The sequence below is a fragment of the Misgurnus anguillicaudatus genome, unplaced genomic scaffold, assembly GCF_027580225.2.
Source record: "Misgurnus anguillicaudatus unplaced genomic scaffold, ASM2758022v2 HiC_scaffold_29, whole genome shotgun sequence".
Lineage (NCBI taxonomy): Eukaryota > Metazoa > Chordata > Actinopteri > Cypriniformes > Cobitidae > Misgurnus > Misgurnus anguillicaudatus.
Genome location: NW_027395279.1, coordinates 4,090,892 through 4,115,905, shown reverse-complemented (window position 1 = coordinate 4,115,905; position 25,014 = coordinate 4,090,892). Strand labels below are relative to the sequence as shown.

Genomic DNA, 25,014 nt, shown 5'->3' with positions numbered 1-25,014 from the left:
ATACGAGCAAGTTTGGTGGTACAAAATAAAACATAGTGCTTTTCTAAGCGGATTTAAAAGAGTAACTATATTGTATGGCGTAATAGCACTTTTGGGAGTACTTCGACTCGCCTGAAAAGTCCGCTCCCCTTCTCACTCTCATAATGGGAGAGGGAGGGTGTTACTGCGCCGAGTCCAAGTACTCCCAAAAGTGCTATTACGCCATAAAATATAGTTACTCTTTTAAATCCGCTTAGAAAAGCGCTATGTTTTATTTTGTACCACCAAACTTGCTCGTATAACTACTCGTCTTAAATAGGAAAAACGTTGATGTGTTTGGTCACTTCTAACTTTATCTGTAAATGGTACCATTGAATGAATGGGGCTAAGCTAAATGCTATCATAGCGTCGCAGCGCGCTCCAGCGCTTACGTGCACACACACAGATAACAGAGGGATGATTCAACAGTTCTTAGTTAAGGTAATAACATATTTTAATATTGAAAATGAGTAGACTATTCCTTTAAGCAATATCGCTCGAGTAGGAGTGCGATATAGCTCTATATCATCACGGCTGTGATTAGGCCAGAGGCACGAGGCCGTAGGCCGAGTGCCAGAGGCAATCACAGCCGTGATGATATAGAGCTATATCACACGACTCCGAGAGCGATATTGCTTTTATACAACAGTTCGACGGCACACGTTTGAAAAACGAAAACTAGAAAACAACAACGGAGTTATTTTAAAAGCCTCTTTGTTTGAGAACTACTTCTTCCGCCACGGATTTGAGGGCGGCCAGAATGACAGGTAAAACTTTCGGCTGCTTTGAAGCTCATAACAACTCAATGGACGGAAAAGCCGTTACTTTATATTACCGTTTCTTGGTCACAAAGTGTAGTTTTAAGAGTAGTTCAGTCGAGAATGTATATGTATTATATTTAAATCTGCAGTCGATTAGTAAAGATAGCGCCTGTTTGAACGTTTGCTTAGTGAGATTCGGTACGAATGAGAACCAAAGCATGAGCGGACGTCAGTGTTCACTCGCCCCGCTGACCACCGCCCTCTCTGGGCTAAATCTCTGACAGAGATTCCCTGGCTCTAATGTCGGCCTTGTTTGTTTTTGATCATCAAAATGAGATCAAATCAGCAATATTTGGTGTCATGATCAAACTATTACTTGTTTTTTATTCATATTTATTGTGTTGTTATTATTTTGGCGCGAGGTAAAAGTGAATAAAACTATATTTGTATAATGTTACTATTGAGTTCCCATTTACTCTTAACGCGATACGAGCACTCGATTATTATTAAACTTTGTTCTTGTCAGTACTATATAAACCAGTTTTTTATAAGTGTCAGAGAGATGTTTTTGCATGCTGCTTATAAATATATCAGTGGCGATATCTCATAACATGTTTTAATAGTCACGTCACGATAAAATAAATGATCAATGTCCACATTGATTTTCGCGTTCTGATTAGAGATATAGCCCCAGAAAATGAGTGTTTACAATCCTCTTTCCAAGTGTCCACACGACGTGACAAGACATTAATCCCATTAAGTTTAACGTAACATCCAAGAGCGCTGTTCTTTGACGGAATAATAACTTCCGATTGGGAAGCACAGACTGATTTACGAGCTAGTGAACTAATGAGACACACGGAGCGTGATTCAAAACAGCGCGTTTGTGTGTGTGTCCAGGTCCGTGTGTGGGTGCAGTTTCTCCATTCAGAGATGAGCCTGTTTAGAGGACCTACATTTACTAGGTGGCGGAATAATACGAAATGGTGAAGCGGTTACATTGCCGTTATCAGCACAATATCGCATAGCTCTCAGCCAATCAGATTCGAGAACCAGAAAAAACTGTTGTATAAAAATAATTAAGTTTGATTTTTTTGTAATTGTAATTTTATGGAACACTGATGGAACATGACTTCATTTCCCAGAATGCTTTACTTAAAGTATTTAAAATGGTTGCCAAACTATTTTCCAAAGTAACTTTCCTAACACTGAATTTATGTAAGATTATATCTGTTGTGTGACTGTGGAATTTCTTTGAATTACCATGAATTTAATTTCACTTCCTGTCATTCCAATTCCAATTCAACTTCCTGTAGGGCGGAGTCAATTCAATTCAAATTCCAATTCAAGACAACCTTGTCAACTCAACACACATCATTTTTGCTTATGTTGCTTGATTAAAATAATACTCTAAACCATAATGCATGAGTTTTATCCACATCCAAATACTTTTGTGGCCAATGTGGACCGACTGACAGCCTACTGCTGTTGAGTTAGGGGCTGTGTCCCAATTCGAAGGCTGCGACCTTCTAAGGACGTATTTTAAGACCGATTGCATCACAGCAGCGCGACTTGAGGGTGGTAAGGCCGTCCCAATTCAAAGGATGCTTAGAATGAAGCCTCAAAATGCGTCCTCATTTCTCCACGCTTTTAAGGGTAGAACGAATGGATCCTTAACAGCCAAGGAATTCCCAAGATTCATTGCGCGTCTTTCACCTTGAAAGACAGAGTGCTCACCTTTTAAGGTCTCATGCTTATAAGGTTGCAGCCCCTGAATTGGGACACAGATCGTGTTGTAAATCTTTCCTGGCTCCTCCTCCATGTTTTAGACCAAATAATTTCCTGGCATAAATACTCATCTGTTCAGCTGTGTGTAAATCTCTTTTATTATGGCTTTAGTGGAAACACTTCTCCTGAATGTCTCCAGCACAGGAGCCTTACTCGCTGCTCTTCTGCTGCTTTTGGTTATTTATTTCTGCTTCAGGTCTCCAGAAGATGACCAAGAACCTCCAGGACCCAAACCATTGCCACTTTTGGGAAACCTGCACATTCTGGACCTTAAGCAACTTCATGTGAGCCTCTGGGATGTGAGTAGGATTTTATATTTTATTCATTTTCCAGATGTTTCTTATTACAGTCCCAGTAGAATGGGTAGGTGTCTTAATTGTTTTTTAGGGATTTTTATTAAAACTAATAACAAATATTTAGACAGGGTGTTCCAGTGCCACCCACAGTGGCAGCTGGCACACCTAAAAATGGATGCTAAATATTTTTTTTATTAAACTGGGCTCTTGTCGTTTACTTAGAATATATATATTCTTAAAATCAACCCTTTCACGCATAAGTTAAAAATATTTTAACTGTTCATAGCCACGCGTCATGTTTGTCACGTGACACACCGCAGCCACAATAACAGATTATGCTTTGCAGTATTTGTTTTATTTTGTTTTTCCTTTATTAATATTTGTCATACAAACAAAAGATAAATGTCTACATAATGCTTTGAAAAGTCTACTTATTAATGATGTAAGTGAAATTGTACATTGCTAATACTACATGATTCACTGAAAAAAAAATGATTCATTGAATTTAATAAAATGTTTTAAGGTAATTGGTTGCAATTAATTTATTTAAGCTAAATTTAAAAAAAGTTTTATATTTTACTTTACCAATCTTTTTTTGTTTAAATGTAGCTTAAATAAATTTATTGCAACCACATATCTTAAAAAATTGATTAAATTCAATTAATCATTTTTTTTCAGTGTTTCAGCATATAGGCTGGAATGTGTGTAAAGTAATTGCCTTGTGGACAGAATAAAGTGTAATATTTGCATTTCTTTTTGCAACAAAACCCAACACAATGTTTTAATCCTTAAAGTGATCTTTATAGGCTACTGTATGATTATAAATTGAGCTGGATTTCCACCTTGAACTTATAAAGGTCAACGCATGCACAGCCAGAGCTTAAACTACTTTATTTTTGCGTCTTTTTGGCTTAAAATGCTCATACGCATAAATGTCCTAGTGATTTTCCCAGTAAACAATATATATCTTATATATTCAATATATATAAATATAAATCTTATAATAAGCCTAACCTCTGTCATCAAAGATAATTAAATATCAAAAAAAGATGACAAGAAAATCACTCACTGCTCCTGACTGACTAACTTCTGTAACTTAGTAATAAAGATTAATCCATATTTATGTTGAGCTCTGCTATTGGAAGTAAGTTTAAGGTTTATCATGAGTTTAGATTACATGAAAAACTTTTACTGAACTACTGCAGTCAACGTTAGATATTTAGCTTTATTAAAGGGATAGTTCACCCAAAATGAAAATTGTGTCATCATCTTTTCATCCTCGTGTTGTTCTAAACCTGTATGAATTTATCACACATATTTATCACAATATTGCCAGAATATTTATTACTGCTATGAAAGTCAATGGTTACAAACAAATGTGCTTTATTATCAAAATATCTTATTTTGTGTTCTTCAAAATAAAAAATAACTTGTACAGGTTTAGAACAACATAAGGATCAGTAAATGATGACACAATTTTCATTTTTGGGTTCACCCTTACATTATGTTTACATAGTAATACAAGCAGTAATCCCCGGCTCAGCGCCAACCAACGCCCAAAAGCAGTTTGAATCTGGTGGTGACATCACTGAACATTCTAAATCATATTCTCAGGGCACATAAATAAGAATCCACTATGGTGCCATTATAGCAAGGTTGAATGCCACTCCATTTGAAAGCAGCTGATAACGATTAATTACTAATCAAGAAACCGGCTTTACTGACGAGGTGCGCATGACAATCGCGTGCGATTTATTAAGAAAGCACTCGACAAAACCACGTTCATCTGAACTTTTAATTCAAGGTGTGGATATTTGGAGAAATATTGATTCATTTTTTTTATGTTTACTTCATATTTTTGCAGAGAGTAATATTTTATCAATTTTTATTCCAAATACAGTGATAAAAGCCACTGAGGGGACTAACCGTCTTCTTTTTTTATGTTTAATGGCGGTTTTTCAAACCAGCTTTTGCTGCATTGGATGCCCATAACCAGTCTGAAAAGGTGATAATGTGTGCCATGTGCAGATCCTGTAAATGGGGATGTCTGACAAAACAATACATTGAATGAATGCTTAGATGAATAAACAAACATTAGAATAACATTTTTCTTTTTTCTCTAAATAAATTCACATGACATAGTTTTAAGCAACACCTGTATACCTGTGTAACTTGAATTATTGTGTAACCGGGATCATGTTTGAAAGGGTACAAAGTGTTTTGCTTCTTTTGTATTTGTCATAGGGAGTGAAGCGTGACTAATACTAGCAATACTCATAAAAACAAAAATAGAGCACATGTTGAAGACTTTTACACATTAATTTGCACTGTGTCTGAAAATGTACATGTACATGTTTTGTTTTGTTTTCCTCCTCAACAAATATTTTTTATCAGTGCTTTTAATTTGTAATGTTATAATGTCAGACAGGTTTGGAGTACAGATGCATGTCCTTTAACATTTAAACTTTTTCCTTGCTCTTGTTTACCGGTTCAGTTATCCAAGAAATATGGGTCAGTGTTCAAAGTTCATCTTGGACCCAAAAAGATTGTGGTTTTGGCCGGATACAAGACGGTTAAACAAGCACTGGTGAACCATGCTGATGAATTCGGGGAAAGAGACATAACACCCATATTCCAAGACATGAATAAAGTTCACGGTAAGACATCACTTTAACCGTTTTACTGTTGACTTTGTTATAAAGTCTTTCGATATGCCATCGGCTGTGGCACAGCTTGGCCACCCTGATTAACATCAAGCAGTAGCTAGAGGTTTTGACACCCCAATGCTGGCAAAGATGGTTCTGGGGCCTCCCTGACAGGGGAACCTTGAAACTCTGGGCCTGGCCATGGCTGTACTGGCTCCAGTGGAGGGGCCAGAAGGGGCATGTGCTGTGGTGCTCTCTCACTAGGCTCCATTGCCTGTAGGTACCTGATTGAGTTTGAAGGGGCTAACACTTTCCTTAGTTTGCTAGCATGCCACCCTACTGAAAAATCCAGCTAAGACCAGCATAAGCTGGTGAGCTGGTTTTAGCTGGTCCCCAGCTTGGTTTTAGTTGATTTTGCTGGTGTAGGAAGCTGGTTTTGCTGGTGTAGCAAGCTGGTCTAGCTGTGTTTTGGTCACATTTTAAGCTGGTCTAGCTGGACTTAGCTGGTCATGCTGGAATACCAGCTGGCCCACCAGCATGACCAGCTTTGTCAGGCTGGGAGGACCAGTGTAAACCACCTTAAACCAGCTAAAACCAGCTACCAGCTTATGCTGGTTTTAGCTGGATTTGTCAGTAGGGCAGCGAGAGCCATCCCTCAACAAGAATGTCACAGACTGTAACTGATGATCCTCCTAGAGGGCTTTAGACCAAAATGATGCCATTTTGCTGCTACGATGAGGTCTGTGGACCTGAACCCAGTCCATCACCGCTATCTTACTCTCCTTGTGCCTGTTTTCGAAGCTTTCCTTCATTCCCCTCTGGTTTGAAGTTACCGCTGCTTTGGCCGCTACCCAGGTGCCATTCGCTGCTGACAAGTCTTGTGTTCTCAGTCTGTCCAATGGCATCTCCATCTTCTATCCAAGCATGTGTACCCCTGGACAAGAGGTGCATGGATGCCATTCTTAAGGCTCTGAGTGAACTTTTTAACCCCACCATTCGCTTGGGGTGGTAGAGTGCAGCCCCAATATGCTTAATTCCCTTATTGCAAAGAAAAGTGGAGAAGTCTGCAGATGTGAACTGCAGCCCATTGCCCAAAGCAAACAGACTTTCCAGTATCTGTGTGATGGTCTGCGATGTGACCATTTCGACTGGTATTACCTCAGGCCATTTAGAATGGAGATTGTACACGACCACCAGAAAGCGTTGATGATGAGGAACTCTATGGTCATGAATTTCCCCACAAATGTCCAGTTGAAGTTGATCCCATGGGCGAGATGGCCATAGACCAGGTTGAACAGGAGTTGAAGCTGGTAGTCCAGTCTTCCCACTGAGGAGACAAGGTTCACAGTCCCTGACCAGCCCTTCAATGACGTGATCAATGCCTAGCCACCAGACCAGGTCCCGGCATCCTTGCTTGAGCTTAACGATGCCCAAGTGGCCCTCATTCGCCATTGATAGGACACATGCATGCAGGCTGCCCAGCACCATTGTACAGAGACATAAACTGCTGAGCCCCTGAACAGAGCCCCTGGAGACATAAACTTCTGGAAGGGTGGAGTGGCACCTGCAGGTAACCCTGGCACAGATCCAGCTTTGTAAAGACCGTTGAACCATAAGAGTGAGTGGTCAGCTACTCCGCTGTTGACAATGGATACTTGTCGGGGATACCAACATTATTCACAGAGCGCAGGTCAACACAGACTTGTATCCCTATAGAGTTTTTTTGTTGCAATGACCAGGTTAGAAATCCAGGGGGCCGCATTAACCGGCTCAATCACCCCCTTGTCCAGCATCATTTGAAGCTCAGCAGTGACCTCCCGCAGGGCTGAAGTAATCCTGCGCAGGGGCTGTATGACTGGCGATACCCCTGGGTCCACCAGAGGCTAGTGGGTGAAAGCTGTGAGGCAGCCCAGTCGATCAAACAGCGCTGGCCATCTCTGTTGCCAGGTGGAGGTGACATAGTGGATATCAGCACCCTTATTGTCTCGCAGTGTGAACCCCAAGCTGGTATAAAGATCAAGCCCCAGGAGGTTGGCAGACCGTCTCATTTCAGTTCACTCTGTGGTCTTTAGAGGCTACCGCCTTCAAATATCGAGCCTGCCTTCAAAGTCTACTGCCTTAAAAGGATCCAGACCCTGAATTGGGATGCACCCATTGTCCTGTCCCACATTTCTATGCATGGGCGTGCACAGAGAATGTGATTTGTCGAACCTGGTCAAAAAAAAGAAAGCCAAGAAACTGGCTGGAGCCCAAATTTAGTGTAAATAAAGATATATTTTGCATGTTTATATTTATAATATGGGATATTATAACCAGGGGCGCAGTCGACCCAGCACGCGCAACCCGTGCAGTCAACCCAGCCCATGCAGCCGATCCATCCATCGAAGCCAGAGCAGTTTGTGCTGTCCCGGCGGCGCCCAAGTCCTGCACATGGACTTGTTTATCTTGTGTTGCCCCGGTACTCATTGTTTTGTGTTTTTTTTAACCAGTTTAAAGTCATGTCTTGTTGTTATCTGTAATGTTGTGTTTGTCTTGTGTGTCCCCTTGAGGGGTACTGTCAGGATTCTGTCAGAATCTTGTCTTGTTTTAATGTCTAGTTCTATTTGACAGGATTCAGACAGTACCATGTTATGTTTGGGAACACGTGGCCATGGTGTGTTGATATCAGGCCACGTGTTTTCCTTGTCTTGTCTTTTTTACCCCGCTGCCTTGTCATTCTCATTGGTTTGATTGTTTGATCCCTATCACCTGTTCCCTTTATTTAAAGCCCTTGTGTAGTGTCAAAGTCTAAGGTCAAGTCTAGTTGTGTGTTCAGTCTGTCCAGTGTATTTATATAACCTGTTTACTGTTGTTTGCCCCCTCGTGGGCTTTTGTTTCGTTAATTATTAAAGTGTTTTCTGTTTACCCCCCGACATCGCTTGCTTTTGGGTTTATTTGTCGCTGTTCCTGACAGTAATAAAATAAAAATGAAAAGAAGTGAAAGACCAATTTCTATCAATTTCTCAATTTCTTTCTTTGGTATTTTAATAATCTAGGCTTATGTTTCCTGTTATTTTAGGCATACAGTATAAACAGCAACTATTATACTCAATATAAAGGGTTCTGGTTGCAATGTTTATTAAAAGGTTTTTAGACAAATTCATCATCTAATTCACTTCATTCGCAAATCAAAAAGTAAACACGGTGCACATGTCACTAAGACAACCAGCAGGTGTCCGATTTGTCTGCCTCGTCTTCAACTCCTCCCTTGACTGCAAATGGCAAACCTCGCCGATTGGTCAGCGCAGCGCCGCATGAAGTCAAACACACCGATCGGCGACTGACTTGAAGCAGTGCATGCCGGTTAGTAATTTTGTCTGACTTGTGCTGGCTCTGAAGGCACGCGACTGTGTCATATGGTTTTAAAGTAACGTGAGAACTTTTCGAGAGTAGAGCTGCACAGAGTTGTGATGACGACACAGCTCTTCGTGATTGGTCGCCTCACTGATGACAATGATTACGTACGTTCAAGTTTAATCCAACCTTCAGTTCCACTAATAAACATTATAAATTCATGTTTTTATAACAGGAAAAAACATGTTATTATGCATATATATGTTATATTGTGTCGTGCAATGAAATTAAAATTAAAATAACAAACTCTATTGGTATTTTAATAATGTAGGCTTGTTTCCCATTATTTTCGGGCATACAGTATAAGCAGCAATGAAAATATTCAATATATAAAAAAAATTCTGGTTGCAACTTTTTATTAAAATGTGTGTTTTTAACAAATTCAGCATCTAAATTACTTAATTCGCAATTTAAAAAAAGGAATCCCGGCACACATGTCATTACGGCAAGCAGCAGGTGTCCGGCTTGACGGCTCCGTCTTTAACTCCTCCCTCGACTGCAAGCAGCAAACCACGCCGATCTGTCTGCGCAGCGCCGAATGATCTCGAACACACTTATTGAGGCAACAATTTAGCTGCCTAAGCGTTCAGACGCAGCCAATGCATACTACAGATAGAGAGATTAAAGTATGGACTAGCTTTTCGAAACAAATTAGACAAGATAAACAAAGCTTTAAACAAGGATTGAATCAGTATAATTTGTTTATTTGCTAAAAGATTACAGATCAACAAACAGTATGAAAATATTATAAACACAAATTAAGAGAAGCTCTTTTCCTGCAGGACTCTGCTTTACAAATGGTAATAGGTGGAAAACGATGAGAAAATTTGCTCTCTCAACTCTTCGAGACTTTGGGATGGGAAAGAAACGGAGCGAAGAGATAATTATTCAGGAGACGCGATATCTACGGGACGTTTTTGAGACCTTCCAAGGTATATCAACTACAGTGTACAGTTCATAAATGCCAATTTGAGTGCTGATGTTTAACAAAATCTGATCTTCGTTTCTGTGTCTCTTGCAGGAAATCCCTTTAGTACAACCCAGCCAGTAAATTATGCCGTTTCTAACATCATCTCAGCTATTGTTTATGGAAATCGGTTCGAATATGAGGATCCAAAGTTTAACCAAATGGTCAACAGGGCAAACCAGTTCATCCTCATGTTGGGCTCTGCTTCCATACAGGTTCCCATTTTAACCTTAATTAAGATGTTTGTGGTATTTATATGATCACATCTTTACAAATTTGCAGTAATAGCTTGTGTTTCATTTATTTAATTAAAGGTGCAATGTGTAACTTTTTAGGATCTTCTGAATAATAGACCCTTTTACAGCCCACGTGGTCAAATAGCAATGGAAGTGGAGTTGTTCCCAAGAGGTTATAAGGTGTTGGCAACTCAGAAAGTTTATCAAAAATGGTTTCCCAGCATCAAAATGTCTGGTTGTTGTGTTTGGTTGCACTTATATAATTAAAAAAACTGAAAATTGTAATTTAGGTAAATTTAGAACAGATAAAAATGTGACATTAATTTGCGATTATTCGCGAGTTCACTCTTGCGATTAATCTAGATTAAATATTTTAATCTATTGACAACCCTAATATATATATATATATATATATATATATATATATATATATATACAGTTGTGTTCAAAATTATTCAACCCCCAATGCTGTTAAGGGTTTTAGGGAATTTAGTGTACATTTGTAATTGTATTCAGAATGAAATCCTACAATGACTTCTTAAAGAACCATATGCAACTAAAATGACATCAATTGGTTTTGTAATATAGTAGTAAATGTTTCTTTTGTGAATTCTTCATTGACACAATTATTCAACCCCTTAAAGAACTACCACTCTGAAGAACAGAGGTTCATTGAAGTGTTTTCAATCAGGTATTGAAAACACCTATGGATGTCAGAACAGCAATAAAGCCTAATAAGCACCAATTAGGCAGCTTTAAAATGACTGTGATACTCAACTCCTTCTAAACATTTACTGGTGTGGTTACAAACATGGTGAAGTCAAAAGAATGGTCCAGGAAGACAAGAGAAGAGGTGATTAATCTTCACAGGAAGGGCAATGGCTATAAGAAGATTGCAAAGATGTTAAACATACCAAGAGACACCATAGGAAGCATCATTCACAAATTCAAGGCAAAGGGCACTGTTGAAACGCTTCCTGGTCGTGGCAGAAAAAGATGCTAACTGCGACTGCTGTGCGCTATCTGAAGCGTAGAGTGGAAAAATAAGAAGAATAAGAAGAGTCGACTGCAGTATGCCAAAAGTCATGTGGACAAACCACAGAAGTTTTGGGATAGTGTTCTGTGGAAAATTAGAACTTTTTGGGCCCATGGATCAACGCTATGTTTGGAGGAGGAAAAACAAGGCCTATGAAGAAAAGAACACCTTGCCTACTGTGAAGCATGGTGGGGGGTCAATCATGCTTTGGGGCTGTTTTGCTTCTGCAGGTACAGGGAAACTTCAGCGTGTGCAAGGTACCATGAATTCTCTTCAGTACCAGGAGATATTGGATGACAATGTGTTGCAGTCCGTCACAAACCTGAGGCTTGGGAGACGTTGGACCTTTCAACAGGACAAGGATCCCAAGCATACCTCCAAATCCACTAGAGCATGGTTGCAGAAAAAAGGCTGGAACATTTTGAAGTGGCCATCGCAGTCACCAGACTTAAATCCGATTGAGAACCTCTGGTGGGACTTAAAGAAAGCAGTTGCAGTGTGCAAGCCTAAGAATGTGACTGAACTGGAGGCTTTTGCCCATGATGAATGGGCGAAGATACCCGTAGATCGCTGCAAGACACTTGTGTCAAGCTATGCTTCACGTTTAAAAGCTGTTTTAACTGTAAAAGGATGTTGTACTAAGTACTAAGATTGAATGTCACTTGGGGGTTGAATAAAACTGAAAATGATGTGAGCACAGAAAAGACATTTGTGGTTATTTCATTATAAATGTTATGTTATATTTGTCTGACCTACACATGCCTCTTTGATGTAATTGTAAGCAGGATGACTGAATGATCAAAATCAATGTCAAACCGGCCAAAACAATCAATTTCAGTTGGGGTTGAATAATTTTGAACACAACTGTATATATTAGGAGGGTTATATTAATAATTTTATTGTTGAGAAGTCGAAGGAAAGCTTCAGCAAATTTGGCTGACGGTTAATCAGGGGCGAAAATTTCATCTAAATGTTGGGGGGGACAATAAACATAAAATTTTTCAAGAACAATTTTTGAAGGGGACACCAATAATACAGGCAAAATTGTACTTGCCAGGAAATGTGTACAGATAGAAAAGGTTTCTCTTTCTCTATGAACGGACGCAAATTTAATTTTAATACACATGAATGCAGAGGTGAAACGAGTAATGAAATATTCTACTTAAGTAAACGTAAAGTTACTTTAATTATATTTTACTTAAGTAAAAGTAAAGTTACTGGTCTAAAAATCTACTCAAGTAAAAAGTAAGTCATTTTAATTTTAAGAATAAAAGTTACTTTTTTACAGCGGGGAGAGGTTTCTAGTTCAAGAAGGAAGGATGTATACATCTCAAACTATGTTTTAATTTTAAACATCTTTACAATTAAAGTGCAATAACAAAAAGTTAATAAAATAAAAAGCTTTTTTATAACTAAGAAACATTTATGGAAATATTTAATGATTTTTCAGGTGAGTTATGCACTTTTGAAGCAAAAATAATATGAGGCCAGCAGCTAATAAATACAATCATTATAGTAAGGTTGTAATTGATGTATTGCTGGTAACATACATTATGTTATTAAACTATATACATAAATGAGCATATAATGAGATGAGTGCCATAATACTTTTACACGTTTATTGTATTCTATAGCTTCCCAGACCTTGTGTACCTGATGTCTTTCAATCTCTCTCCCTCGCGCTCTCTCTCTCTGCAATGTCTAATGATCTGCGCATTCTCGAGGACGTTCTTAAGTTGTGTTTGACTTGACGCGAAGCTGCTAGACCTCGGAAGATAATGCGCATATTAAAAACGCGTCGTGCAAATTAGCGGTTAAAACCCGATCGGCAATTCTCAAACTCAAACCCGTACTCAAGAGGATGAACCCTACCTGAATGAAACAATCGCTTTGCGTCAATGGCCAGGGGTTTCTTTCATAAGAATTGCATTGAGGGTCTGCATTAGCCCGCGCCTGTCTCGTCCCTCTCCATGGTTCTTTTTGCGCGTTCCCCCGCCCATCAATCAATCATCCGTGGCGCGTCTTTATCACCTTACTTTTTTATTTTTTTTATTCAGTAACGGATATGATTTAACTTGAAGCGAAGTAGCCTACAATACTCTAAACATACTTAAGTAAAAGTAAAGTACAGATTTTAAAAACTACTCAAAGTAAAAGTACACAAAAAAAACTCAGTTACAGCAAGGTGAGTAAATGTAATTTGTTTTTTTCACCTCTGCATGAATGCATAAAACTGTTTTCTTGATCGTTTATCTGCTTCTGTTCTCAGAAAACGAAATATGTTCATGTCAAAATAGTCCAGTTTTAGAACATATGAGGATAAACTGATAAGTGATGGGAAACGTTGTATTGTAGGTATATAGCTGATTTACGCGTCGGCTCCGTCTCTTCTCTACCGGACTGTGTGTCGGTGGTGAGGTAAAAGGGGCGCGGGCAGTGGACCAAACCACTGTGAGGCAAGGGAGGGGGAATCAAAATGTTTAAAATGTTTTTTGTTGTTGCTCCGTTTGCATTTGTATTGTTTCACTTCTTACACAACTATTTTAAGTATTATAAATCATTAAAATATTTTCAAAACACATATTTTAATGATATTTTCGGGGGGACAACCCTCAGATGGGGGGGGTCCTGTCCCCCCCGACCCCCCCCCCCCCCCCCCCCCCCCCCCCCCCCCCCGGGATTTCCGCCCATGCGGTTAATTGACTAAGAAATTGTGACGATTATTACGATTATTTGCCTGTTTTAGGGCTTTGATAGTTATGATGATTAATTTACTGATTTTTTTGGTTTTGACATTTAATTCTCATATATTTTTTTGTTTGTTCATGAAATAATTTTCACACAGTGTTGTGATTATTTAAATTAAATCTTTTGCAAGGTTTATCTGGCAGTAAATATTATAACACATATTTAAAAGTAATCTGATATGGTCTCATTTATACAGGCGCTGCAGCTCCCCCTTGTGTTTTTAGAGAGATGTGCAATCATTGCGGTGATTGGAAATCATTGCGGTGATTGGAAATCATTGCGATGAGGTCAAACAATTGCGATGAGATGATTATTTAATCATTGTGACAGCCCTATCCTCCTGTGACAGCTGCCGTAGCGCTAGTGGAGGGGGCGTGGCTTAGCCATAGGTAAATTCTCAAGAATGCAAGTAGAGAGCCACATGAAAATACCGGGATGTGTTCTTGATATTGAAGATGCATCAAGTGCAGACTTGCACATTGAAATCGCTTTAGGCCCCAGAAGCCTTTGCAGCAAAACTATGGCGGAGGACAGGTGACCAACAGGAAGATGGCACACATCTCAATTCTCACAAGTGTGTTCCCGTGACCTTCTGAGTTCGTTCTTACAAGGTTGCCTAGCAAGACCGATCTCCACGAGAATGCAAGTCCGTTCTTTTTTTTCGTTCTTGGAATTGAGAAACAGCCTATGTGGCAGCTACCTTAGCTTGTCTTTGCATTTTGAAATTGAGGTTGGTTGCAAGTCGCATCACACCAGTAGATGCCGTGCAAAACACATTACACCTTTAAAACAAATTCTGTATGTCTCTACCGTCTGTAGTAACATGTATTTACTGTAAATCTGCAACAAATTTGCATAATTTGTCTGTAAATTTTACAACAATGCAGAATTGTGAAAAGCCAGTTTTGATGTTTATGTTGTACTTTATCGTGTGGCTCGACATGCAGATCTACAACGTGTTTCCAGTGCTTGGGCCATGGCTGAATACCTGGAGACTGCTAATAGAAACTTTGGAGAAATACCATGCTGAAATACAGGTGCTGGTGGATCGCTTGCGGAAGACCTTTAACCCTCTCGACTGCAGAGGATTAGTTGATGCCTTCCTCATCCAAAAACAAAGCTTAGAGGTAGAATATCATGAATTTATATATCAAATGTGTGGGTTAATGTACGTATGTTTAAAACGAATTCTCACTCTAAATAATAATAAAGCATGTTTTTTTTTGTGATTTTAACAGAAATCTGGTGAATATGACTCGCAATATAATGATCAGAACCTGCTCATGTCTGTGTCCAACCTGTTTGCTGCCGGTACTGACACCACCGGCACAACCCTACGCTGGGGTTTACTGCTCATGGCCAAATATCCTCACATACAAGGTAATAACTGTTCTCTTTATATTTACAAAAGTGAGGAAAGGTTTGAAACATTTTCTGTTTGATCTTCTGGGTCATAGATCGGGTTCATGAGGAAATTGACAGGGTGCTTGATGGACGTGAACCGGTTACAGAGGATAGGAAGAATTTACCTTACACAGACGCTGTGATCCATGAAATCCAGAGACTGGTGAATATAATACCCTTGAATCTGCCACATGAAACCAGCTGTGATGTGAACTTCAATGGATATCTCATAAAGAAGGTCCGTCTTGCTCGTATTGTATATTATTCACACTTTACAGTCTGTTGCCCAGCTTAACTTATCAAAAGTATGTGTCATTAGTTTTTCTGAGTTTACCCACAGCCATTTGTTTTCCAATTGCTTCCGTACAAGTAAGGGGTACAGACCAAAACTCAATATAGACCCAAGTATTTAGCACACTAATGTTGTCTGTGTTTTTTTTTTCTGAAATCTAGGGGACGAGTGTTCTGCCACTGCTGTATTCTGTTTTGAGAGATGAGAGCGAGTGGGAGACCCCCGACACTTTTAACCCTGAACACTTCCTCAATGAGGACGGTCAGCTGATCAAACGTGACGCTTTCATGCCCTTCTCTGCAGGTAATAAACTTTACTATTCACATCAAAATCAATTTGATTTGACTTACTGTATGTTGTTTAACAATTATTACAAATCCCCTTATTGCATTCCGTTCTTTTCTCTCAGGACGCAGGGTTTGTTTAGGAGAGGGTTTGGCCAGGATGGAGCTCTTTCTGTTCTTCACTTCTCTTCTTCAGTGTTTTCACTTCACTCCTCCACCTGGAGTCTCTGAAGATGAATTGGATCTCACACCAGTTGTGGGTCTCATCTTGAACCCCTCACCACACAAACTGTGTGCAGTCAGTAGGGCAGAAAAACCTCAAGTTATAAATAAAACAGCAGAATAACTACTTCAGTATATACCTAATGATTGTAAAACATAAAGACTCTTACAGTGGGTCCAGTGACTTCTTTTTTGTATGTGAAGCTTATCAAAACATTTATTTAGCCCGTCATGTGTGTGGCTCATCATGTCAAAATATGTGTTTGTGCATCATGTGAAAATACGAGCTTGCTGCAGACACTACATTTGCCAGATATGCATTAAATTTCATGTGTAATAAGAGTTTAGTGTTAAGTTAGTGTCTTGCAAGTATTTTGTAAACATAAGTGTCTCTTTCTCATAAACCCTTTCGACGTTTGTGCAGCAGGGACGTATTTTGACAAAAAGCACAATGCACAAAATTTAAAATTGCACCAATCGGAAGAGAAGTCACCGGCTACCACTGGACACTTGTATCACATTATAAGACTCTTAGACTATTATATTATCTCATTAGCTTTTACATTATACATGTACATTCTGTGCCTAAACATATTGTATTTCAAGTTGGTGTAAAAATGTATATGCTGTAAAAATATATGCAGATCATTTATGCATTTGACAAATACTTGTATGCAATCTGACTTACAGGGCATTTAAGCTATACATTTATCTAGCAGTTGAGCACAGGAACATGATATTTCTGTAATGATTAAATAAAATGCTGTTCTAGAGGAAATCAAACCAGCTTCATTTGTATTTTGATCAGAAAACTGCAAATTAGTCACGGCTTTGCTCATTTAACTACATTTTCTTCATTATGTGCATAAAATAAATCAAACATCTTTAAATGAGCTGATGCTGCTCCCTGCTGGACATTTGTTACAAAATCAAACCTGGCATGAGAAAAGAGACAAGTGTGATATACATGTAACAGTTGCTCTAATTTGAACAATGCAAAAGACTTCTTACATCCTCGCACTGGTAAATATTCGATTTCTTCATCTGTCAATTGCAATAGTACACATGTCATGTAGTATACCTTTTAAAATGTTCCTGTGGACTGGTTTATATAGTCCAAATAAAAGTCATCTTAAACTAAGGATAGCTGAACATAAAACAGCAATTCGTACCCTGAATTTAACTTACGTCATGGCGAGACATTATAAACAGGCAAATCACATGGTTCACCTGCATCACTAAAGTTTGGGGAAATTGAAAAAATTACACCCTCACCTAGAGGTGGTGATATTGTCAAAAAAACTCCTGTGCAGGAAAGCTTTTTGAATACATATAATAAACACTCTGGAACCATTTGGTCTAAATGAAGAATTAAGTTTAACAAGCTTTCTTTAAACATTTCAACATATTTAATGTAGTATGTAAGATAAACATTTTTATTAGGGCCCGAGCACACCAGTGTGAGGACCCTATTGTTTTTGCTCGGTTTATTATTATTATTATTAGGGCCCGAGCACCGAGGAGCAGGCCAGAATGGCCTGCACCGTGGGTGCAAAGCCCTATTGTTTTTGCTCGGTTTATTAGGGCCCGAGCACCGAGGAGCAGGCCAGAATGGCCTGCACCGTGGGTGCAAAGCCCTATTGTTTTTGCTTCGTTTATTATTATTATTATTATTATTATTATTATTATTATTATATTCCGAAATGAATCGCATTTTTGAAGGCCTAAACATACCCGAAAACTCATGAAAATTTGCACACGCGTCAGAAGTGGCGAAAATTTACATGTAGTATAGGCGTCAGAAGTGGGCGTGTAGAAATGGCTCGATAGCGCCACCTGCAAAATTTCAAGAGAACAGCCCCCCCACTACGAAAAACATACAGATACGAAATTTGGTAGGATCATCAAGCACCCCAAGACCTACAAAAAAGTCTCTTGGAGCTAAGATCTAAATGCCACAGGAAGTCGGCCATTTTGAATTTTCTCTGTCATTTTTTGACATTTCTAAGCGTCGTACTTTAACGAACTCCTCCTAGCGATTTAATCCGATCATTATCATATTTGGTCAGTCTCATCTAAAGGCCTTTGCGATGCTAAATTGCAGAGATCTTGACTTTTCGTTGGAGGGTGTGTCCGTGACGGCCTGACAAAGTTCAGCATTTTCGCCATGAAACAGGAAGTTGTTCTATCTCAGGCATACAATGTCCAATCTGCCCCACGCTTCACATGTTTGATAAGAGTCTTGGCCTGAACACATTTTGATGCCAATATTCAGCTTCAGTCATAGCGCCACCTACAGGTAGCAGGAAATGCCATGTTTTACGCTGTGATTTACTGCTCTTAGAGATTTAATCAAATAATCATCATATTTGGTCAGACTGATGTTAAGCCCTTTGCGGTGATAAATTGCGAAGATCTTGACTTTTCGTTAAAGGGCGTGTCCGTGGCAGCCTGGCAAAGTGTGATATTTCGCCATGAAACAGGAAGCTGTTGTAATTCAGACATACATTTTCCGATCTGCCCCCGACTTCACAAGTTTGATAAGGATCCCGGCCTGAACACGTCAATATAACAATAATCAGGTACAGTCGTAGCGCCACCTGCTGCACACAAGCGGTGTGGCACATCAGTTTCCCTTTGAATATCCACCTATATTTACCCACTTTAATTCATATCCCCCTGGTTCACTGCTTTACTAATGCCATAGGGTAGCGGTGCACATGCGTGCGAGGGCCCTTCCATCGCTGCTTGCAGCTTTAATTATTATTATTATTATTATTCCGTTTCTTCTCCAAAGTGAATCGCATTTTTGAGGGGCGAAACATGCTCGAAAACTCATGAAATTTTGCACACATGTCAGAAGTGGCGAAAATTTACATGTGGCATAGGCGCCAGAAGTGGGCGTGTAGAAATGGCTCGATAGCGCCACCTGCAAAATTTCATGAGAACAGCCCCCCCCGCTACGAAAAACGTACAGATACGAAATTTGGTAGGATCATCTATCACCCCAAGACCTACAAAAAAGTCTCTTGGAGCAAAGCTCTAAACCCCACAGGAAGTCAGCCATTTTAAATTTTTGCCTTGATTTTTGTGCAAATTTGGTCATTTCCAGGCTTCATACTTTAACGAACTCCTCCTACAGATTTAATCAGATCATTGTCATATTTGGTCAATCTCATCTAAAGGCCTTTGCGATGTTAAATTGCGGAGATCTTGACTTTTCGTCGGAGGGTGTGTCCGTGGCGGCCTGACAAATTTCAGCATTTTCGCCATGAAACAGGAAGTGGCTCTAACTCAGGTATACAATATCCAATCTGCCCCACGCTTCACACGTTTGATAAGGGTCTTGGCCTGAACACATTTCAATGCCAATATTCAGCTTCAGTCATAGCGCCACCTAGAGGTAGCAGGAAATACCATGTTTTACGCTGTGATTTACTGCTCTTAGAGATTTAATCAAATCATCATCATATTTGGTCAGATTGATCTTAAGCCCTTTGTGGTGATAAATTGTGAAGATCTTGACTTTTCCTTTAAGGGTGTGTCCATGGCGGCCTGGCAAAGTGTGATGTTTCACAATGAAACAGGAAGCTGTTAAAATTCAGGAGTACATTGTTCGATCTGCCCCAGACTTCACAAGTTTGTTAGGGGTCCCGGCCTGAACACGTCAATATAACAATAATCAGGTACCGTCATAGCGCCACCTGCAGCACACAGGCGGTGTGGCACATCCATTTTCCTTTAAATATCCACCTATATTTACCCACTTAAATTCATATCCCCCTGGTTTACTGCTTTACTAATGCCATAGGGTAGCGGTGCACATGCGTGCGAGGGCCCTTCCATCGCTGCTTGCAGCTTTAATTATTATTATTATTATTATTATTCCGTTTCTTCTCCAAAGTGAATCGCATTTTTGAGGGCCTAAATATACTCGAAAACTCATGAAATTTTGCAAACACGTCAGAAGTGGCGAAAATTTACATGTGGCATAGGCGCCAGAAGTGGGCGTGTAGAAATGGCTCAATAGCGCCACCTGCAAAATTTCAAAAGAACAGCCCCCCCACTACAAAACACGTACAGATACGAAATTTGGTAGGATCATGTATCACCCCAAGACCTACAAAAAAGTCTCTTGGAGCGAAGCTCTAAACCCCACAGGAAGTCGGCCATTTTGATTTTTCGCTGTGATTTCTGTGCAAATTTTGTCATTTCCAGCCTTCGTACTTTAACGAACTCCTCCTAGAGATTTTATCAGATCGTCATCATATTTGGTCAATCTGATCTAAAGGCCTTTGCGATGTTAAATTGCGGAGCTTTTGACTTTTCGTTGGAGGGTGTGTCCGTGGCGGCCTGACAAATTTCAGCATTTTCGCCATGAAACAGGAAGTTGTTATAACTCAGGCATACAATGTCCAATCTGCCCCACGCTTCACATGTTTGATAAGGGTCTTGACCTGAACACATTTTAATGCCAATATTCAACTTCACTCATAGCGCCACCTAGAGGTAGCAGGAAATGCCATGTTTTACGCTGCGATTTACTGCTCTTAGAGATTTAATCAAATCATCATCATATTTGGTCAGATTGATGTTAAGCCCTTTGCCGTGATAAATTGCGAAGATCTTGACTTTTCGTTGAAGGGCGTGTCCATGGCAGCCTGGCAAAGTGTGATATTTCGCCATGAAACAGGAAGCTGTTGTAATTCAGGCATACATTGTCCGATCTGCCCAGGTGAAAAAGTAGTACACTTCCATAGTGTACTTAAAGTGCTTTATTTTTGCACACTAATTTTGTACTTAATATACTAAAAATTCATCTTTAGCACTTCTTAAGATGTTCTTAAGATCATCTAAGTGTATTTCACTGTGCTATTTTGAGACACCATAAATATAAACAAAAATGTGCTAAAAATTTATTTAAAAAATGTATTTAGATACCACTTGTAGTAAACTTGAACCGATCTTTGTATGAAAGTTGAGTTCAAGTTTAATACAAGTGTTAACTAAATACATTTTTTAATACAGAGATAGTATGTTAAAAATACATTTTAGTTCATATTCATGGTGTCTCAAAATAGCACAGTGAAGTACACTTAGATGATCTTAAGAACATCTTAAGAAGTACTAAAGATTAATTTTTAGTATATTAAGTACAAAATAAGTGTGCGAAAATAAAGCACTTTAAATACACTATGGAAGTGTACTACTTTTTCACCTGGGTGCCCTATACTTTACACTTTTGATAAGGGTCACGGCCTGAACACATCAATATTACAACAATCAGTTACAGTCACAGCGCCACCTGCTGCACACATGCGGTGTGGCACATCAAAGTTCCTTTAAATATCCACCTATATTTACCCATTTTAATGCATATCCCCCTGGTTCACTGCTTTACTAATGCCATAGGGTGGCGGTGCACATGCGTGCGAGGGCCCTTCCATCGCTGCTTGCAGCTTTAATTTTAATTGTAGTGTGAATGTTTTGTATATGTATCTGTGTTTGGGCATTTGCCTTTAATGACTGATCTGTGAATGTGATACCTGGGTTCAGATACAGCAGGGAAAATAAGTATTTGACACATCAGCATTTTTATCAGTAAGAAGATTTTATAAGTTGGCTAATTCAGTGGTTCTCAAACTGGGGGCCGCGAGATGGTGCCAGGGGGACCCCAGTTTTATGACATTTTATAAAATGTATTAATTTATCATGAATTCTGTGCAATTAACTTCTTACACTCTGAGGCTACTTTGGGGATTTCCGCCTGGATTTGGCCTACCCAATTTCAAAAGCTTCCCATACCCCCATGCAGAGGTGCACATACAAAAGTTTGGTATCATTTTACAGGAAACATAAAACACCGTGCTCAACATGGTTGTATGTGTTGTCAGTCCTCTAATAAACACAAAAATATTTAGGCGCTTTTTTATGTTTTTTTTTTTCTTAAGTCTGTATTTAAAAGTGTATAACTCTGGCCCTGAGTGGGAACGAAACCTGCAGAGAGTTTTGTTTGATTCCAGCTATTGCCAGCTTACAGAGGAAAATTATTTTTTTCTCTATCATAATAAATGCAAAAGTTATTTTACTCCAACTAAAGGGATGAATAATACCCCTTTTGTATTTAATTTCCGCCTAAAAATATTTGAAGTGCTCCCATACCCACATACAGTGGAATAAATGCAATATCTTTATATCATTTTAAAGAAAACCCTTTGAAGTTACATAAAAATCTGCTGATTGTGACAAATATTGTTATTTATGTTGTTTTTCATATGATGAAACACCAAATTGTCTTTTTTATGTTGTATATACTGTTTTTGATAGTGTATAACTCTGGTTCTTTGTGCTCTAGCAGGTTGTTAGCAGCAGCAGACAGTAAACACCCAAAAAATAATGAACTCTTTAGCATATAGCATTCAAAAGTTATTCTTATTTTACTGAAGGGTGTGAAAATACATTTTTCATATAAATATATATTTTTTGTATTGCACATATAATAAATAGCAAGGGATTATTCATACACACAACCAAAGAAAATGCTGTTAATGGACTCATTTTTTAGAGTAGGACCTAAGAAAAAAGATGGTGTATCATTTGCTATCTGAGGCAGTCCACACTCAAGTTTCCCATATGTTTACAAAAGACAATTTTTTACCTCATTATTCATTCGACGATTGTTGGAAATGTGATGAGAATAGAACAAAAATAACGCTATAGCCTTATTCCTGAGAGTAAGAGCTTTCATTTGATATAAGACTTGCCCATGTTTGTCATACTTGAAAAATATGAAATATGTGAATATTAAATCATATAAAAAATTGTGGGGGGGTGATACTGTAAATTAAGTGTAAATAACTTTCTGACAGTAAAACATATCTGAAAGTATCTCATATGTGGTACTGGGTCCATGACAGACCATTAAAAATTAAAGGAATATTTTAAATGAAGTCAAAATAAGATCATTCTGGACCCGGTGCAGGGTAAAAATAAGGCTACTAACCAACAGCACTACTTTGTATCATTTAATATGTTTTGTTTAATTAAAAGTTGAGTTTTAGAACAGTTTTTTGTCATAAAGTTTCTTCTGGGGGGGGGGTTAAAGGAATGCGCCGTACACAAGGGGTGCCGCACGCTGAAAAAGTTTGCGAACCACTGTGCTAATTGACACAAATTTTCACCAGAAATAGATTTCAAAGCCAAATATTGAATTTCTATAAAAGAAATCAGAACATTTAAGTATACAAGTTGGGTCATAATAAATAAAGTGAAATGACACAGGGAATAAGTATTGAACACACTTTATTTAATATTTTGTAGAAAAGCCTTTGTTGGTTATTATAGCTTCTAGACGCCTCTTGTGTGGAGAGCAGTGTTGGGGATAACACATTACAAGTAACTTGCATTATGTAATAATATTACTTTTCTGAAGTAACGAGTAAAGTAACACATTACTTTTTAACTCTTTCACCACCATTGACAAGATATCTCGCCAATTAAGGGAAAACGCTTCCCCGCCAATGACGAGATTTCCCGTCTTTCCGCAATACCGCTATTATCCACCAAGTGGCGCCCTTCCGCAACTTTTTAAACTCGGAATTATTGCCCTATGGCAAGCGGCTGCATGTCCGTGTCTGTTTTAAGGATCGCTCTGAATGGGATCTCTATGAAAAGTCCGTCACAAAAGTGGAATTATCTCTGCTTTTTGCTCAAAATGTGGTGTTTTTGCAGAAACCTTCCCATATTTAACTCTAAATTACTTGTTTAATTGTGTCATTATTGCATTTTGCACAACAACTGCATTATCCTATAAAATGTCATTTTAAATCCATAAATATATAAACAACGAAAATGACATAAGCTATAGCCACATAATTGATTTTAATGTTCAATAATGATTTTAAAAAATTGTAGATAAAATTTGACATCATATGTGAACGTGTGATCCCGCGCCCCCGTGAACTCTGGCGAACTTTGGCGTTGTACAAGATGAATCTAGAAACCTCTACTAATATAACGTCAAGATTGTCAAATTTTAAACAATATTTTCTACACAGAGGAGGTTAACTGCACATTACCATACTGGGGTTTGGAAATGTTGAGCGTTTCTTACACGTTTTAATTCCTCAGATAGCAAAATGCAGCAGCAACAGCAAAGAGCCTGTGAGCGTGTTCAGACACTGATGACGTCTGCGACTGCGCCATCTGCAGCGCCTGCCGCCAGAATAAAGTAATGTAACACGATCAAAACAGCAAAAATCTCCGAAAAGTGACAAGGATGCAGCACAGAATTGAAAATATTGTTTATATTAAATGGATTAAAAGTCAAATAACAGATTTATGGATGCGTATATGATTTTGAAGTTTGATGCAAAATCCATTTGGCTCAGAAAACCAAGGGGGCACGTGCCCCCTCAGTTTGAACACATTTTAAACAAAGCAGCCCTCGGACTGTGTTTGATGTACAATTACGAAATGTGATACGCTTCTGTAGCATGACAAGACCTACAAAAAAGTATCTTGGAGCGAAGCTGTAAAACAAACAGGAAGTCAGCTATTCTGAGTTATTTTTGTGATTTAGGCGCAGTTCTGTCATTTCCAGGTGTCATACTTTACTGAACTCCTCCTACAGTTTTTGTCGGATCATCTTCATATTTGGTGAGTTTTATCTTGGTGATGCTAAATTGTGAAGGATTTGACTCTACATAAAAATTTGTGTCGGTTCTGGCCCGACAAACTTTGATGTTTTGTCATGAAACAGGAAGTTGCTGGAACTCAGGCATACAATGTCCGATCTGTCCCAAATTTCACATGATTGCTAAGAGTCCTGACCTGAACACATCTACATAACAAATTTCATTTATAGTCATAACGCACCAGCTGGCAACCTGAAGAGGCATGTTTCAGTGCCACTTTCAAATATT

General features: G+C 38.8%; 1 protein-coding gene across 1 annotated transcript; it reads left to right on the top strand.

Moving 5' to 3' along the window:
- The first annotated feature begins 1,497 nt into the window (after nucleotides 1–1,497).
- Nucleotides 1,498–16,873, top strand: LOC129436627 (cytochrome P450 2K1-like). Its single transcript, XM_055194865.2, has 9 exons — nucleotides 1,498–2,866; nucleotides 5,358–5,520; nucleotides 9,684–9,833; nucleotides 9,923–10,083; nucleotides 14,836–15,015; nucleotides 15,127–15,268; nucleotides 15,346–15,530; nucleotides 15,746–15,887; nucleotides 15,994–16,873. Exons 1-9 carry the CDS (start codon nucleotides 2,669–2,671, stop codon nucleotides 16,212–16,214), a joined length of 1,542 nt encoding a protein of 513 aa, XP_055050840.2. The 5' UTR covers nucleotides 1,498–2,668; the 3' UTR covers nucleotides 16,215–16,873.
- The last annotated feature ends 8,141 nt before the right edge of the window (nucleotides 16,874–25,014 follow it).